Source organism: Haliotis rubra, unplaced genomic scaffold, assembly GCF_003918875.1.
Source record: "Haliotis rubra isolate DU_JTF1 unplaced genomic scaffold, ASM391887v1 Scf621, whole genome shotgun sequence".
Taxonomy (NCBI): domain Eukaryota; kingdom Metazoa; phylum Mollusca; class Gastropoda; order Lepetellida; family Haliotidae; genus Haliotis; species Haliotis rubra.
In genome coordinates, this window is record NW_025767326.1 from 232,982 (window position 1) to 251,565 (window position 18,584).

General features: G+C 42.1%; 1 protein-coding gene across 1 annotated transcript in view; it reads left to right on the forward strand.

Moving 5' to 3' along the window:
• The window catches only part of LOC124256266 (solute carrier family 43 member 3-like), a 34,476-nt gene extending 16,405 nt beyond the window's left edge, over positions 1–18,071 (forward strand). The window contains exons 3-11 of the mRNA XM_046690234.1: positions 2,848–3,078; positions 4,669–4,876; positions 5,827–5,873; positions 7,716–7,885; positions 8,111–8,633; positions 9,658–9,780; positions 14,748–14,916; positions 15,707–15,830; positions 17,628–18,071. Of these exons, the coding sequence (XP_046546190.1) occupies positions 2,848–3,078; positions 4,669–4,876; positions 5,827–5,873; positions 7,716–7,885; positions 8,111–8,633; positions 9,658–9,780; positions 14,748–14,916; positions 15,707–15,830; positions 17,628–17,735 (1,703 nt within the window). The 3' untranslated portion in view covers positions 17,736–18,071. The remainder of the gene's footprint in view (positions 1–2,847; positions 3,079–4,668; positions 4,877–5,826; positions 5,874–7,715; positions 7,886–8,110; positions 8,634–9,657; positions 9,781–14,747; positions 14,917–15,706; positions 15,831–17,627) is intronic.
• The last annotated feature ends 513 nt before the right edge of the window (positions 18,072–18,584 follow it).

Consider the following 18,584-nt stretch of genomic DNA (forward strand, 5'->3'; position numbering starts at 1 on the left):
ATGTCATATTGTCCTGTATGTTGACTTCAGGTTAAGTATGTATGTGATATTGTCCTGTGTGTTGACCTCAGGTTATGTATATAGATATTGTCCTGTATGTTGACCTCAGGGTTGGTATATATATCATATTGTCCAGTGTGTTGACCTCAGGGGAGGTATATATGTCATATTGTCCTGTATGTTGACCTCAGGGAGGTATATATGTAATATTGTCCTGTATGTTGCCCTCAGGGTTGATATATATGTCAGATTGTCCTGTATGTTGACTTCAGGTTAAGTATGTATGTGCTATTGTCCTGTGTGTTGACCTCAGGTTAAGTATATAGTTATTGTCCAGTATGTTGACCTCAGGGTTGGTATAGATGTCATATTGTCCAGTGTGTTGACCTCAGGGGAGGTATATATGTCATATTGTCCAGTGTGTTGACCTCAGGGGAGGTATATATGTAATATTGTCCAGTGTGTTGACCTCAGGGTTGGTATATATGTGATATTGTCATGTATGTTGACCTCAGGGTTGGTATATATGTAATATTGTCCTGTATGTTGACCTCAGGGGAGGTATAGATGTGATATTGTCATGTATGTTCACCTCAGAGTTGGTAGGTATGTAATATATTGTCATTGTCCTGTATGTTGACCTCAGGGTTGGAGGTATAGATGTCATATTGTCCAGTGTGTTGACCTCAGGGAGGTATATATATCATGTCAGTGTGTTGATATGTCATATTTCCTGTATGTTGACCTCAGGGAGGTATATATGTGATATTGTATGTTGACCTCAGGGTTGGTATATATATTGTCCTGTATGTTGACCTCAGGGAGGTATATATGTAATATTGTCCTGTATGTTGACCTCAGGGTTGGATTGTCCTGTATGTTATAGTATGTATGTGATATTGTCCTGTATGTTGACCTCAGGGAGGTATAGATGTGATATTGTCCTGTATGTTGACCTCAGGGGGAGTATATAGATGTGATATTGTCCAGTGTGTTGACCTCAGGGGAGGTATATATGTCATATTGTCCAGTGTTTAGACTTTAGGGGAGGTATAGATGTAATATTGTCCTGTATGTTGACCTCAGGGGAGGTATATATGTAATATTGTCCTGTATGTTCACCTCAGAGTTGGTAGGTATGTAATATTGTCCTGTATGTTGACCTCAGGGTAGGTATAGATGTGATATTGTCCAGTATGTTGACCTCAGGGGAGGTATAGATGTGATATTGTCCTGTATGTTGACCTCAGGAGAGGTATAGATGTGATATTGTCCTGTATGTTGACCTCAAGGGAGGTATAGATGTGATATTGTCCTGTATGTTGACCTCAGGGGAGGTATAGATGTGATATTGTCCTGAGTGTTCACCTCAGAGTTGGTAGGTATGTAATATTGTCCAGGGGTGGAAATAACCCATTGCCCGACATTCCAATCCAGTGTTTTTTTCTGTCGGGCAAACAAATTTGTATATCACGCTGTACTGGTGTCCAGTTGACTTTCCAACGTTAACTATGTTGTTTCTTCAAAAAATCAACTATGAAATCAGCCGGTATAGTGGAAAAATTATCAGGGCATGTGATTTTACATGTGCCACTGTACCGGAGTACACTGGCAAGTTTATAGTTATATCCACCCCTGATTGTCCTGTGTGTTAACTTCAGAGTAACCTACCTACCCTGAGGTCAACATATAGGACAATATCACATTACATATCATGTACACACCAACCCTGCATTTGGTCATTATATTTATCCCTGATATTATCCTTACTTGACCCCTGCAATGTATGCCTCATATTCTCGGCTGCATGTGTTGACCCTGGGGCTTATCTGATATTGTCCCGGATGAGATGACCCACAGATTCTGCATGGTACAGCTGACCCATTATTGTAAAGAGCCTGCCCCTGTGGTCTAGTGGTAACAATAGTAGGTCAGAGGTTCCATTCCAATCCCAAGCATATCAAAAGATGGTACTTGTTGTTTCCCTGTCCTCCACACATCATCCAGAGGATAAGACAAGGATTTCTATGCCCTCAGTCAGTGTTCTGTGTCTGAGATGGGTGTCCCTGCTATAGTGCAGCAGGCTAGAACTGTAAAACCAGTATAAGTTAAAAAAGTAGAAACCTGTGAAGATCCAGGTGAGAATTGATCTTCAGCAACCCATGCTTGTCGTAAGAGGCGAATAACTGGATCAGGTGGTTGACACATGTCATCATATTCCAGTTGCGTAGATCGATGCTCATGTTGTTGATCACTGGATTGTCTGGTCCAGACTCGATTATATACAGACCACCGCCATATAGCTGTAATATTGCTGAGTGCAGCGTTAAACAACAAACCAACCAACCAACCAACTTTTGTAACCGAAATTCACTTTCAAAACCATTTGTCAGCTTATGAGTTAGCTAATACCACCTGTTATTTACAGACTGTCGCCATATAGCTGGAATATTGCTGAGTGCGGCTTTAAACAACAAACCAACCAACCAACCAGAAAGGTAGAAGCATTTGCATGCATATGTCTTGTACAGACCACACACACATACAGAGTGCAGTAGAATGGAAAATTAAATCCATTTTCACCTCACCTGACCTGACCTGACCTGACCTCACCTCACCGATCCGAACCTCACCTCACCTCACCTCACCACCTCACCTCACCTCACCGATCCCGATCCCGATCCGGTCAATTTAAAAAACCAGGCCTTGGATGGGACATCAACTTCCAAGTATACTTAATGATTTTGTGAAAAGTTCAATATAGTCTGTTATACAAGGTTCCAATGTTAGGGCACTCTAACACAGGTCATAAATAATGTGAGACATTATCTCCCTTGTTTTATCCAGGCGTGATATTTGGTTGGCACTCAGTGGTGTATGTGTACAAAGATGAAGGCTACTTCGCAGACCTGTGTGACGTCAGCAACGTCTCTGTTACACAGCATGTCAACAACATCTCCACCGCGCAGTTTGTCGGCAACACCAGTGACGTACATCGTGTCAGCATCACAGCTATGTACTACACTACCTTGGCTAATTCCACCGGTAGAACACCCAGTCACTGGAACAATGCTACAGGTAACAGAGATTTCATCCTCTTTAGTCTTGGGTAGTTTGTATTTTGTATTTAGTGATGAAAATTTGTATTTTCCCAAAATACAAAATCAAATGAAATAGTACTTGCTGCATGAGTAGCGACCATAAAATATCTGAGTCCCATGGTGGGATTAGAACCACGGACCTTCTGATCCAAAGTCGAATACCTTGTCCACATGACCAAAGAGGTTAACCCCGTCAGCAAGCTGACAAGGTATGAATGCCATCTACGGACCGCAAACTTCAAACTGGTGAACCACATTCTTTTGGCCGGAAAAAAATATATATATATACGTTGTATTAGAAATGAATTTCTATGTTTCAAATCCTTTATTGCTACCTTGAAAGATATTTTTCAAGTTGAGAGATATGTTGCTACCATGAAAAACCAAATAAATGGATGTATGAGCAAATGGCTACCGCTACTTACAATATGGACTGATGTGTCACGACTCTTCAACATGCTTAAAGTACAATTTTGAGATAGTGAATTACAATATGTGCAGATTCACGGACGGGAAAAGATATACATATTTATATCCATAAGCTGTATTAGAAATTTAATTTTGTCCTTAAAATCCTCCATCGTTTCTTTGAAAGATATGTTGCCAGAATGAAAAACCAGCCAGACGAATGTGGAGTAAACGGGCTCCCATTACACAACATGGTCTGATGTGTTATGACTCTTCAATGTGTACAATTTATGATCTTTGTGCAGTAATACTTGAATGTACCTACTCATGTTTGAAGACTGATGTGTTGTGAACTGTCAACATGTACAAGCTTGTATTAGGCATGACATCTGTATAATAATGTATGAATGTTTCTACCGCTTGGTTACCCAGAAGGATACGGTGCTGTTATGAAAACAAACCAAATGAACCCATGAGCAAACAAGTAATATTACCCATAGCACCGACTTACCTAATTGCTCAAGCTTAGACGATCCGCAATTATACAAACTTGATTGTATGATTTTTGTATAAAATGATTGTAACTAGAACTGTCACCTGTCACTGTGTACGATTTTTGTATAAATGACTGTACCTACTGGTGTGAATAAAAGAAAAAAAAAAGAAGAAGTCCATTTGGACTTGCAACCATACCTCTCTCAGTCAGTAAAGAACAAATAAATTTCTGTCACTGAATTGAAAAAAAAAGAAAGAAAAAAAGAATGCCATCTACAGGATGACTCCACACCCTGCTACATACTTACCGGTACCAGTCAACAGAAGGAATGACCCGGGCTGCATAGCAGGGTACTGAGACTTATTCTGTTTGAATTTAATATGAAAGTCAGACCCACGTTAGGCACCAAGTCCTGTGCTGGGATTCAAACTATGGACCTTCTGATCTGAGGTCGGACGCCTTGTCCACATGACCAAAGAGGTTAACCCCGTCAGCAAGCTGACAAGGTAAGGATGTCATCTATAGGATAACTCCGTGCATGACTACTTTCAGTACATACCAGTAACACTTTACTTTATAGAGTACGAACAAGAAAGTTCCTCAAGTCTTATCCTCTTCTCCTCAGCAACTTGGTTGATGCATCAACACTGTTGTATTTTGCAGCTCCAGCCTCTGGGCTCCCACCCACAGAGCTTTCATGTGACGATCAGCTAAAGCTGTCGGAATCAGGCAAGAGCAAGGCCTGTGCCCCCCAAGATGAACAGTTCAGCCTCATCTTCTCCCTGTCCACCCTCATCACTGGACTCATGTGTGTCATCAATGGATACCTGTATGACCGCTTTGGAACCAGATTCTGCAGATGGATTTCCATGTAAGCTTGTTTGGAAGATCTGGGTTAGAATTGGTCTTGAGCAACCCATTTTTGTCGTACCAGTAATTTGACTAACCGGATTGGGTGATCAGGCTCGCTGACTTGATTGATGCATGTCAGTGTGTATATTGGATAGATCGATGCTCATGATGTCAATCACTGGATTGTCTGGTCCAGACTCGATTATTTACAGACCACCGTCATATAGCTGGAATATTGCTTAGTGCGTCATTAAATAATAAACAAACAAAGACCATTTTGCTACATATTTTACAGATTGAGTTGGGATCAATGAAATCGGCTTATCTATCATCATATGTGGTAATCGGGGTGGTGGGGTAGCCTAGTGGTGACGCCGTTCGCTCGTCACAGTGAAGACCCGGGTTCAATTCCCAACATGGGCACAAAGTGTGAAGCCCATTTCTGGTGTCCCCCACCATGATATTGCTGGAATATTACTAAAAGAGGCATAAAACCCAACTCACTCACTCTCTCACATGTGGTAATAACACTCCCTGAAAGACCTGCTGTCAGTCTAATGTTTTCAGTGTAAATTTTATGCAGACCATTTAGAAAACACATAATGCAAAAATTTCAATGTTTGGTATTTTTGGTGAAATCATCTCAAGATCTGTGCCATGATGAAAATACCAACTTGGTTAAGCCACTATATTAGATTAGCATGTTTAGATTCATATTTTGATTCAGGTGTGGGGATCACAGTTTCTCTGGGTGAAGGTGTGTGTATTCACGTATGACAGGGAGATCTGTGTTGGTAAAACCTTGTGGAATACCGACGATGACCTCGAAGCTTTCACCTATTCAAATCAACTTCAAATATTCATTATGTGTTTCATAGAGTATAGATTATATTTAATGACAAGTTTTTGTCTTAAGTCTGTTCAGCATTTCAGTGTTGTTTATTTCACTCATACTTTTCACTTTTTCAGAACATGCTACGTCATAGGGTTTGTGTGCCAGGTTCTAGCTTCTCCAGGTGAGTTGAATAAAAATGTATGCCTGTTTCCTCAGGTGCCATGCACTCTCTCTCTTACCGAGAATCCCTTCCTGCTATACCCGGGGTACATCCTCCAGTGCTATGCAGAGTATTTCATTCACTCTCTCTCTTACAGAGAACCCCTTCCTGCTGTACCCAGGGTACATCCTCCAGTGCTATGCAGGGTATTTCATTCACTCTCTCTCTTACAGAGAACCCCTTCCTGCTATACCCGGGGTACATCCTCCAGTGCTATGCAGGGTATTTCATTCACTCTCTCTCTTACAGAGAACCCCTTCCTGCTATACCCAGGGTACATCCTCCAGTGCTATGCAGGGTATTTCATTCACTCTCTCTCTTACAGAGAACCCCTTCCTGCTGTACCCGGGGTACATCCTCCAGTGCTATGCAGGGTATTTCATTCACTCTCTCTCTTACAGAGAACCCCTTCCTGCTGTACCCAGGGTACATCCTCCAGTGCTATGCAGGGTATTTCATTCACTCTCTCTCTTACAGAGAACCCCTTCCTGCTGTACCCGGGGTACATCCTCCAGTGCTATGCAGGGAGTTTCATCCACACTCTCTCTCTCTTACAGAGAACCCCTTCCTGCTATACCCGGGGTACATCCTCCAGTGCTATGCAGGGTATTTCATCCCCACCCTCTCTTACAGAGAACCCCTTCCTGCTATACCGGGGGTACATCCTCCAGCGCTATGCAGGGTATTTCATCCACACTCTCTTCTTACAGAGTTTCCCTTCCTGCTATACCCAGGGTACATCCTCCAGTGCTATGCAGGGTATTTCATCCACACTCTCTCTTACAGAGAATCCCTTCCTGCTATACCCAGGGTACATCCTTCAGTGCTATGCAGGGTATTTCATCCACACTCTCTCTTACAGAGAATCCCTTCCTGCTATACCCAGGGTACATCCTCCAGTGCTATGCAGGGTATTTCATCCACACTCTCTCTCTTACAGAGAATCCCTTCCTGCTATACCCAGGGTACATCCTCCAGTGCTATGCAGGGTATTTCATCCACACTCTCTCTCTTACAGAGAACCCCTTCCTGCTGTACCCAGGGTACATCCTCCAGTGCTATGCAGGGTATTTCATCCACTCTCTCTCTCTCTTACAGAGAACCCTTCCTGCTATAAATCCAGGGTACATCCTCCAGTGCTATGCAGGGTATTTCATTCACTCTCTCTCTTACAGAGAACCCCTTCCTGCTATACCCAGGGTACATCCTCCAGTGCTATGCAGGGTATTTCATCCACACTCTCTCTTACAGAGAATCCTTCCTGCTGTACCCAGGGTACATCCTCCAGTGCTATGCAGGGTATTTCATCCACACTCTCTCTTACAGAGAACCCTTCCTGCTATGCAGGGTACATCCTCCAGCGCTATGCAGGGTATTTCATCCACACTCTCTTACAGAGAACCCCTTCCTGCTATACCCAGGGTACATCCTCCAGTGCACATCCTCCAGTGCTATGCAGGGTATTTCATCCACACTCTCTCTTACAGAGAACCCCTTCCTGCTATACCCAGGGTACATCCTTCAGTGCTATGCAGGGTGTTTCATCCACACTCTCTCTTACAGAGAATCCCTTCCTGCTGTACCCGGGGTACATCCTCCAGTGCTATGCAGGGTATTTCATCCCCACCCTCTCTTACAGAGAACCCCTTCCTGCTATACCGGGGGTACATCCTCCAGCGCTATGCAGGGTATTTCATCCACACTCTCTTACAGAGAATCCCTTCCTGCTATACCCAGGGTACATCCTCCAGTGCACATCCTCCAGTGCTATGCAGGGTATTTCATCCACACTCTCTCTTACAGAAAACCCCTTCCTGCTGTACCCGGGGTACATCCTCCAGTGCTATGCAGGGTATTTCCTCCTTGTGACCAACATGCAGCTTGGAGGGCTCATTCCTCACCTTCGCTCCACACTTATCAGCATGTGCTCAGGATCCTTTGACAGCAGTGCGGCAATCTTCCTACTGTTCAAGGTAACTCTTATACATTCTCACTGGTGGCTTACCATAATAGGGTACCATGTTGGACATACAATCTGTACTTGATGGTACAGTCCGTTTGACTTCACTTGAGACTGATGAATTGCTCACTAACACAAAATCTAATACATGCAACAAAATCAAACTTTGCACAGTCACATGAAATCGGCACACCAACTCTGATGGTTTGTCTCATAGTTTTTGGATTTTCCATTCCAGGTGGCACATGAACAAGGAATAAAGATCAACTACTGTTTCGTGTTTCAAGTCTGCCTGTTCGTCATTGTCATTATCAGCACTGTTATCGTCCACAGGAAGAGTCACTTCCCTTGGCCTCTACCTCCGGATTATAAATTCCGTTATTATAATTTTTCTACATGCCAACACTTCAGGAATAAGAAAGAGAGGCACTATGACACTGACGCCAATGTGATTTGGAGATCAAATGAGAATGGAAGCATGATGATTGTGAAGAAGATTGAGGAAAAATCCACAAGTGAAAATAGAAAGTCTCTGATTGGTGATAAAGTTACAAATGATGAGAAGTGTGGGGACAGTGCCAATGGTTTATCTGCCTCTGTACCAGAACAGACAAGGACTCCAACCATGTTGGAGGTGATGAAGACTCCACTGTTTATATGGAACTTGATGTGGATGTGCTTCCAGAGGCTGAGGAGCTGGTTCTTTGTGGGGATGTTCAATGTCTGGATGACGAGGCTGGCATGTGGGGATAAAGCTATCGGTAGGTGTGTGTAGTTGGGGAGTAGGGGAAGGTGGGACGGGGAAGCGGATGGGGGAAGGTGTGTTCAATACATCTTATAGCTAAAATGGATAGAACTATCATTAAAATGCCCGCATGTTATCAGAAATGAGCAGGCCACAGTAACTTGATAATGCCCCCAAAGTGCCTCATGACGGGCCATTATCAAGCCCGTTGTTACGTGACATCAATAGGAGCTCAGCTCTTGATGTTCAATCACTTATGGCTTGTTTGAACTTGGGTTCAGTATTGAAGATATTTCTTACTCACATTTGTCACATGTACCTGTGCCATTATGCACTTTCTAGCCGGGGGCCAACCATAACACTTGTACCATAAATTACAACATGCAACAATGAAAACATCGACTGGAACTCTAACGTTGTTGAGCATTGAAAAAGATGGTGACTGGTAGTATTGGCAAAGGTCAAGGTCGAATGTCGTCACTCTCAATAGTGACGTCATCTGTCTTGTTCTGTGATGTTTCCATATTTGTAAAAAGTGTGTCATTGATCTCCGTCATTTGTTGTTAGCAGTAAATGCTTCAACTGTTGTTTGTTTTTATTTTATTTTATTAAAAGTTTTAGCTGTAATAATGGAAACCCTATTTTTCAGGGCATTATCATTTGCAGAAGCCCTCGGTATGAAAGACCTCGGGCTTCTGCAAATGATAATGCCCTGAAAAATAGCGTTACCCTTATATTGTTATGAGAGGCCATTGGGGACTGGGGTGGGATAAGGCTGTCGATAGGTGTGTTTTGGGGAGTAAGAGGGATGGGAGAGGGAGACAGGCTAGTATCCTATCTCTACTGTTCTATTTGTGACAATCCTGTCTCATTAGGGTTTGGTTTAATAAGCCCTCATCCCTTCCTCTCCAAAGTACAAATTTCTGACTCTACCAATGTCCTTCCATTTTGTGTACCACAGAGAGCTCCAGTGTAAGATTCATTCACAAAGTTGATGAGTTTTTCCATGTGTTTAATGGTTGTGTTGGTTATAATTTCAGTGAGCCAATACACATCCTTTTTTGCCTCTGTGCAATTCATCGGCATTTTTACCAGTCCTATGAGTGGCCGGCTGATGGACAGACGGATCCCAGCAGCCAAAATCTACAACAGCTTGAGAATGGGTATGTACTTCAGGTAGACCGACACCCCTCCCCACAGAGCTGTAAGACCTCTACCACTGATGCATCTCATTGACATAAACCTACGTTAATTTCAGTGTTGAATTCAAACTGTGGTCCTGATTCCTTCCCTTGGATAGAATTGGTCTTCAGCAGCCCATGCTTGTCATAGAATTGGTCTTCAGCAACCCATGTATGTCATAGAATTGGTCTTCAGCAGCCAATGCTTGTCATAGAATTGGTCTTCAGGAGCCCATGCTTGTCATAGAATTGGTCTTCAGCAGCCCATGCTTGTCATAGAATTGGTCTTCAGCAGCCCATGTATGTCATAGAATTGGTCTTCAGCAGCCCATGCTTGTCATAGAATTGGTCTTCAGCAGCCCATGCTTGTCATAGAATTGGTCTTCAGCAGCCAATGCTTGTCATAGAATTGGTCTTCAGCAGCCCATGCTTGTCATAGAATTGGTCTTCAGCAGCCCATGTATGTCATAGAATTGGTCTTCAGCAGCCCATGCTTGTCATAGAATTGGTCTTCAGCAGCCCATGCTTGTCATAGAATTGGTCTTCAGCAGCCCATGCTTGTCATAGAATTGGTCTTCAGCAGCCCATGCTTGTCATAGAATTGGTCTTCAGCAGCCCATGCTTGTCATAGAATTGGTCTTCAGCAGCCCATGCTTGTCATAGAATTGGTCTTCAGCAGCCCATGTATGTCATAGAATTGGTCTTCAGCAGCCCATGTATGTCATAGAATTGGTCTTCAGCTTCAGCAGCCCATGCTTGTCATAGAATTGGTCTTCAGCAGCCCATGTATGTCATAGAATTGGTCTTCAGCAGCCCATGCTTGTCATCAGAATTGTCATAGAATTGTCTTCAGCAGCCAATGCTTGTCATCAGAATTGGTCTTCAGCAGCCCATGCTTGTCATATAGAATTGGTCTTCAGCAGCCAATGTATGTCATAGAATTGGTCTTCAGCAGCCCATGCTTGTCATAGAATTGGTCTTCAGCAGCCCATGCTTGTCAGTAGGCTTGGTCTTCAAGCAACCCAGAAGTCTTCAGCAGCCAATGTATGTCATAGAATTGGTCTTCAGCAGCCCATGCTTGTCATAGAATTGGTCTTCAGCAGCCCATGTATGTCATAGAATTGGTCTTCAGCAGCCCATGTATGTCATAGAATTGGTCTTCAGCAGCCCATGTATGTCATAGAATTGGTCTTCAGCAGCCCATGCTTGTCATAGAATTGGTCTTCAGCAGCCCATGTATGTCATAGAATTGGTCTTCAGCAGCCCATGCTTGTCATAGAATTGGTCTTCAGCAGCCCATGTATGTCATAGATCAGCAGCCAATGTATGTCATTGGTCTTCAGCAGCCCATGCTTGTCATAGAATTGGTCTTCAGCAATCGCTTCCATGTATTTGTCATAGAATTGGTCTTCAGCAGCCCATGTATGTCATAGAATTGGTCTTCAGCAGCCCATGTATGTCATAGAATTGGTCTTCAGCAGTCATAGAATTGGTCTTCAGCAGCCCATGCAGATGTCATAGAATTGGTCTCAGCAGCCCATGAGTTGACCACGTGTCATAGAATCTGGTTCTTCAGATCATACTGATGACGAAAAAATGATCACTGGCATGTTTGTCATGTCACAAATGGAAAAAAATCGCCTCGATTATCTATCTGGACGACCACCACCATGCCGTTGTAGTTGTGGCATTATAAAAATAAACTTCAAACAAACAAACTTTAAAATGGGAAACAAATCTGTTCTTTCCTCTGCCGCTTCACCTCAGTCCTGTTTCACAAAGAGAGTCACCAGAGACATGTAATAGTGCGGGGCGATGGGGTAGCCTATAGTCTGTTTGCAGTGAAAACATACCGATGAATTTCACTTTAAACAAAAAGGAAAATCAAATACAGTGAAATTAAGATTGCGAATCCTCATAATTTTACCTTGCCAATTGAACATTTATATCTCAAAATTTTATTCAAATTAGGATAAAAGTTGTTGTAGATTCAAATCGCTATTACTGGTTTGTATTACAAGGGGGTAAGTGCAGTAGTTGGAACAGTGAAACAAATGCACGTGTGGTACGTTAAGAGCGTTAACTTATAACAAACCTTGTCGTTTTCGGTGTTTCATTTGATGTGCATACCCTCTTGTAATACAAACCAATAATAGCCATGTGAAACTGTGATTGTTTGTTAAACAACTTTAATCCTAAGTCGAATTAAATTCTGAGATTTAAATGTTCAATTGGCAAGGTAAAATCATGAGGATTTGCAGTCTTAATTTCACTTTATTTGTTTTACTTTTTGGTTTAAAGTGACATTCATCGGTACGTTTTCACTGCAAACAGACTATAGTGTATAGTGACTTGTGCTTGCTTGTCACGCTGAAGACCTGGGTTTGATTCCCCACATTAGTACAACCATCCTCGATAATCTCCAGGGTATACATTACGATCACTGTCCACTATACCCTGGATGCATCCATGGCTTGGCCCCGATAATAATATTACCTCCCTTGGTTGGCTTTTTATCCATCCAGGTCTCTACGCTGGGAAGTTGAGCGTACCAATCACAACTTTCTCTTCTTAAATTATCTAACCTATTAAACTTGGCAACACAATTGATGCAGAGGGTACTCTGAAAGATGTGGAAGGAGTTCTTTTATATAGTTTTTGTATTAAAATTTGTCTGTATTATTTCTCTAAAAGTCTGAGTGGTACTGCGAACAAACCTTTGCGACTGCGACTGCTATCTTTGTTGACACTGGCAAGCTCGGATGTGTAATAGGCACCTAACGCGTGATAGATGTAAAATAGACGCCCAGTGACAGCAGAACGTTGTATATGTGTGACAAGTGTCGGTTGGTTACTGAAGTAAAATGCTTTGCGTTGTGTTTGATAATTGGTCTCTTTACGTGGTCAGTACATCTTGTCTGCAAGTTCTGTGTGAATGGTTCCTGGCGGGTTCTCCCAATTCAACTCAATTAAAGTCAGAACAAAAGAATAGTAGGTTTCCATTCTTGTTTATTGGGAAAAAACCTGTATTAGTCTAAACAATCCTACGTATATCTACCTACCTAAATCCTACTTAAATACAGTTTAACTTTGGTCTATGTCCAACCCCTAATACCTACCCCCGAAAATAACAAAACAAAACCTACTCATTCCTATGCTATTTCTCCCCCTTCCCAAGCTAACACTAAATCAACACGACATCCCTAAAACAACAAACAATACGTGGAAACTTAACCTGGTCTTGATGCAAGACTCGAAGTCGCTAGACACTTACCCGATGCGGGTATCAGATGACTGACGATTCCCTACCTAGGGTAGGCCTATATAGTCGACATCGGACCCGTGACTGGGAAATCAGATTTCGGCCAATCGCGCGCGCTCCTTGCATCTCTGCCCCCTCAAGATGGCGGAGCATGCAAGGCGTGACATCGTCCTGTCTCCCCGGCCACGAGGTCCGCATGGGCCTAGGCTTCTACAGTAGACAGACTGTTCAAAACCAGAGGACACATGTGCATCAAGCAGGTACAGCATCTGACATCTTATTGCTCCAGGTCAGGACGGCCATGTGTGACATTACTTGCTGAGGACAGTCATATTGACAAATGACGTATCATTTGTCAGTAACCTGTAACATTAATGCACTGTTTAGGGGTCATGTAACTGTCAAGACCATGTGAAACCATTTGCGTGTGGCCTATCATCGTCCATATGTTGGCCGATTATGACACAGGTAAACCGTAATAAACATCTACACAAGACACATTTGCACCTGCACATGACTAAATGTCCTGCAAAATGTGGGTATTTGTCATCATTGAGTGGACATTGAGATCATCTGACCTCAATCCTGTTGAACACGTATCAGATGCTCTTGGTGAGGTGAGGTGAAATTGGGTTTAACATCGTACTTGAGAATATTTCGCTCATATGACGACATGCATGCGTGTGTATGTGTATGCGCGGCTGCTTGTACTAGCCCAGACTGAAGCTGGTTTTATAGTGCTAGCCCACTGAGATACCATGCCGCAGTGAAGCATGAATACCTCACTCAGACACATTATACTGACTCCGAGCCGACCAGTCCTTGTTGTACCCATTAATGCTGAGCGCCAGGCAGGGACCAACAAGTACCATATTTTAATGTCTTTTGGTATGAGGCGGTCGGGGATCGAACCCGCGACCTTCCGCTCTCCAGGCGGACGCTCTAACCACTACACCACGGAGGCGGTCAGATGCTCTTGGAAGAAATCTTCATGCCTTGAGACATCAAAACCAGAATGGTCAAGAGCAGGGCGCCATGTTGGCACACCAATGGAGCCGGTTGCCTAGCGCTGTGTTCACAGGTGTCAGGCAGTCAGTAAGAGATACACTGAACCAGCTGGGACATAAAGTAACACATGTGAAGTTTCTGTTTAGTATACATGATCTAGAGGCTGCAGTGGCTGAGTGGGGAAGATTGCTGACTTTGTGTCAGGGACCGTTCATACTTTATGGCTAAGGGGTGATGATGATGATTTTTATGGAGAAACATGTACAATGTGTATGGCCCCCCTAAAAATTATGTACAAAATAAGTGAACCCCCAGGTGTGTTATGCACAAAATCAATGACCGCCCCCCTCCCTTCACATAATTTCTAAACATATTTTTTTCAATATTCTTGTGTACAAATTTGCTGACCCCCACACACACACACCACCCCAGAAGAAACTGGGTGCCCCTTAAAATTCTCTCTCTCTCTCTCTCTCTCTCTCTCTCTCTCTCTCTCTCTCCTCTCTCTCTCTCTCTCTCACACACACACACACACAGCCATAAATTATGAACAGTCCCATAGAAATGAGGCAAATAATCCAGATACATATATATTTAACCAAAGTCTATCTCATATTCAAAGATGCAGAGATAAACAATTAAGGAAAGGCAACAATTGTTCTTTCTTCTGTTTGTCTAGAGCGTCTGCATGCGTCATTGGCCTCGTTTCTGATGTGTTCTGGTCTGTCTCTGGTGTTCACCATCCTGGTGGCGATCCCCATCCTCCCTCTCCAGTACGTGTCCTGCATCCTCCACAGCGTCTGCCGCTCCTTCATCTACGGACCAAACTTTGCCTTTGCAGCTAACGCGTAAGTTTATCATGGTATACACTGGTCACCAAGATGGTTTTATGCCACTTTTAGCAACATTCCAACAATATCACCTTGGAGATACCAGAAATGGGTTTCCCGCATTGTACAATTTAGGAATTGAAACCGGGTCTTTAGCATGGTGAGCTAAACAAACAAGCAGACTTCACTAAACGCAAGCTCACCGAAGCCATCCACATCAAACGCCAAAAGCCCGCCATCAACCGAGACCAAGGATACTTCATTCCATCCGCTTATGATGCACTCATCCACCAAGCCCAATCTACTGTATAAACTCTGCTGTATAAACATCTCATTATTATTTGTACATCATTGGCTTCCACGCCAGTCCTTTGTCTACTCTCTGGCTTCATCAGCTTTCTGCCTAGCCAATTATGTTAATTATGTTGTTTTCTTTGTTACATTGTTACATCCAGCATATATATACTTCCCCCTTCTTCATGTTCCATTATGCTTGACAACGGTACAAGAATCTGTATCGAAACGTCGCACTCACGAATAAAAAGAAGTTGTTATCCATAAAGTATGTTCTATAGAGCGAACTCTTGTCCAAACATACCTTGACCCTTCAGAAAACAAAAATGGTGAGTCATATCCATAGCAACAAATTGTGTACACTGAGAATGTTAGCAATTAATTATATCACATGTAAATATTGTTTGATCTGTGAGCATGCATACAAAATGTTCAAGTAATCAAGATGTTGCAGTTTCTCTCTGTTCAAACTACCATTTCCTTGAAGTGACATGATTCCATCTGCGTGATTCAGATATCCGTTGGAGCACTTTGGGAAGGCGACAGGGGTGATACTGACAGTGTCAGCAATATTTGGGATGCTGCAGTACCCACTGTTTCTCCTGATACAGGGGCCGTTAGACAACAACCCACTTGTGGTAAGTACCCTGTGAAGATCGGGGTTAGATCTGGTCTTCAGCAACTCATGCTTGTCTTCCATGAAGATCTGAGTTTGACCCCTGTGTTACTGCAGTTACTGTACAACTGAGTCTTGTAACACTCTACATCTTACAGCTTGATATACAGTAAAATACCTTTATAACGAAAACTCCAAGGGACCACTGAAATGAGTTTGTTATATCCGTAGTTGGCTATTCACGAAATTCCACTGAAAGAAGAAGACATACTGTACAGTACGATACATGCCTACTCAGTTTATTCATTCATTCATACGGCAGTTTCATTCGTTTCACTACAAAGTCTGTGATCTTACTTTGTCCACGCTTGGTCGACAGTTATATTCGTTTCACTACAAAGTCTGTGATCTTACTTTGTCCACGCTTGGTCGACAGTTATATTCGTTTCACTACAAAGTCTGTGATCTTACTTTGTCCACGCTTGGTCGACAGTTATATTCGTTTCACTACAAAGTCTGTGATCTTACTTTGTCCACGCTTGGTCGACAGTTATATTCGTTTCACTACAAAGTCTGTGATCTTACTTTGTCCACGCTTGGTCGACAGTTATATTCGTTTCACTACAAAGTCTGTGATCTTACTTTGTCCACGCTTGGTCGACAGTTATATTCGTTTCACTACAAAGTCTGTGATCTTACTTTGTCCACGCTTGGTCGACAGTTATATTCGTTTCACTACAAAGTCTGTGATCTTACTTTGTCCACGCTTGGTCGACAGTTACATTCGTTTCACTACAAAGTCTGTGATCTTACTTTGTCCACGCTTGGTCGACAGTTATATTCGTTTCACTACAAAAAGTGATCTGCAGGATCAGTTATATTTTTCTACAAACACTTACTTTGGTCGACAGTTATATTCGTTTCACTACAAAGTCTGTGATCTTACTTTGTCCACGCTTGGTCGTTTCACTACAAAGTTATCATTCGTTTCACTACAAAGTCTGTGATCTTACTTTGTCACGCGGTTGGTCGACAGTTATATTCGTTTCACTACAAAGTCTGTGATCTTACTTTGTCCACACTGATTTTGAGGTCGACAGTTATATTCGTTTTCACTACAAAGTCTGTGATCTTACTTTGTCCACAACTTTTTTATGTCAGACAGTTATAGTTCGCTATAGCCGTCAGTTTTCACTAAACAAAGTCTGTGATCTTACTTTGTCCATCATCTGTAGCATGTAACAATCATTTTAATCATTGTACCATACCATTTTTTACATATCTAAGGCCAATATTTGGCCCTGCAACAAACATTTACAGCAACATTTGTAGAGATAACTTGTGTTACACTGATAATATGGGGTCGTTGTTGGCACTGGTACAACAGAAATGTACCCCAGGTAGTTTTCTGTATACAGACATGTACTCTAAACAAAGTCCAAATACAGAAACCTCCCTGTATCCTAAACATAGGATGAGTCCATATTTCTCACCCAAAACCGAAAACCAAATGTAGTTGTTCCCGATCAGCTGATTTAGAGTGGTATTATGCATCGTAAAATATTCGTTACTGTGTCTGCTCGTTTCTTATAGAACACATTCAAGTGCATTTAAAACAACAGTATGACAGCTTCGATTAAGAAAACAGCACAATGCTGAATGTGCACGTCCTAGGGTACATTTCTGTATTCAGATTTTGGCTCGGGTATATTTCTTTATACAGAAACGTACTAGGGTACACATCTGTAGTACCCATGCTGACCCCTCCAGCATGAATGTGGGCTTTGTTCCCCCTACTGACTTATGGCTTTCACTGCAGGTTGACATCCTCTTCATCACAATGATGGTGGTCAGCTTTGGTCATCCCATGTACATCTGGAACTACCTCAGGAAGCAGAGAAGGAAGATTGAGAAGGAGACAGGGTGACGAGGACAGGCTGCAGCTATCTGCTAGTTTCGCTCTAGTCCCACTAGTTATACAACATGACATCAAGTCCCATATTATAAGCATCTGCTTGACCTGTTTTTGTCAAACTAGATAACATAACAACTACTCTGAAATTATCAATATCTGCTAGTTTCATTCTAGTCCCACTGGATATACCGCATGACATCAAGTCTCAAAGTATGGCTGTTTTTAGACATGTGACTGCAGTTCTTCACATTTGAATGTTTTTATAGATGTTATAATTTTGAAGTCTCTCGTAACTCTGTACAGGGTGGCTCGTTACTTTTACGCTTATATTGTCTTACGTTATGTATAGTTTTTATCATGTATATATTATGTATGTACGTTTTTATCAAAATGATGTAACAGGTGAGACTATAATAAATAACAATTCTACAGTCAGTATATATTCCACATGACAATCATTTTGAAATTATAAGCATCTGATGGACTCTGTTTTTGGCCTACTAGATATTCCACATGTCAATAAGTCTCAAATTATAGCTGCTTTTAGACATTCTAGTGTCAGTATAAATGTCCACATGACAATCATTTTGAAATTATAAGCATCTGATGGACTACAGCAATTTTGTATGGTCTTAGATATTCCACATGAACAAGTCTTGTTTTATATTTATTGCTTTTAGACATTCTAATGTCAGTATATATTCCACATGATTAATCATTTTGAAATTATAAGCATCTGATGGACTCTTAAGATTTTTGGCCTACTAGATATTCCACATGTACTTACTCCTGATGTTGAAAATTTATAGCCCTGCTTTTAGTCTACTGTCAAAGATATTCCATATGCAATTGTTTAAAATT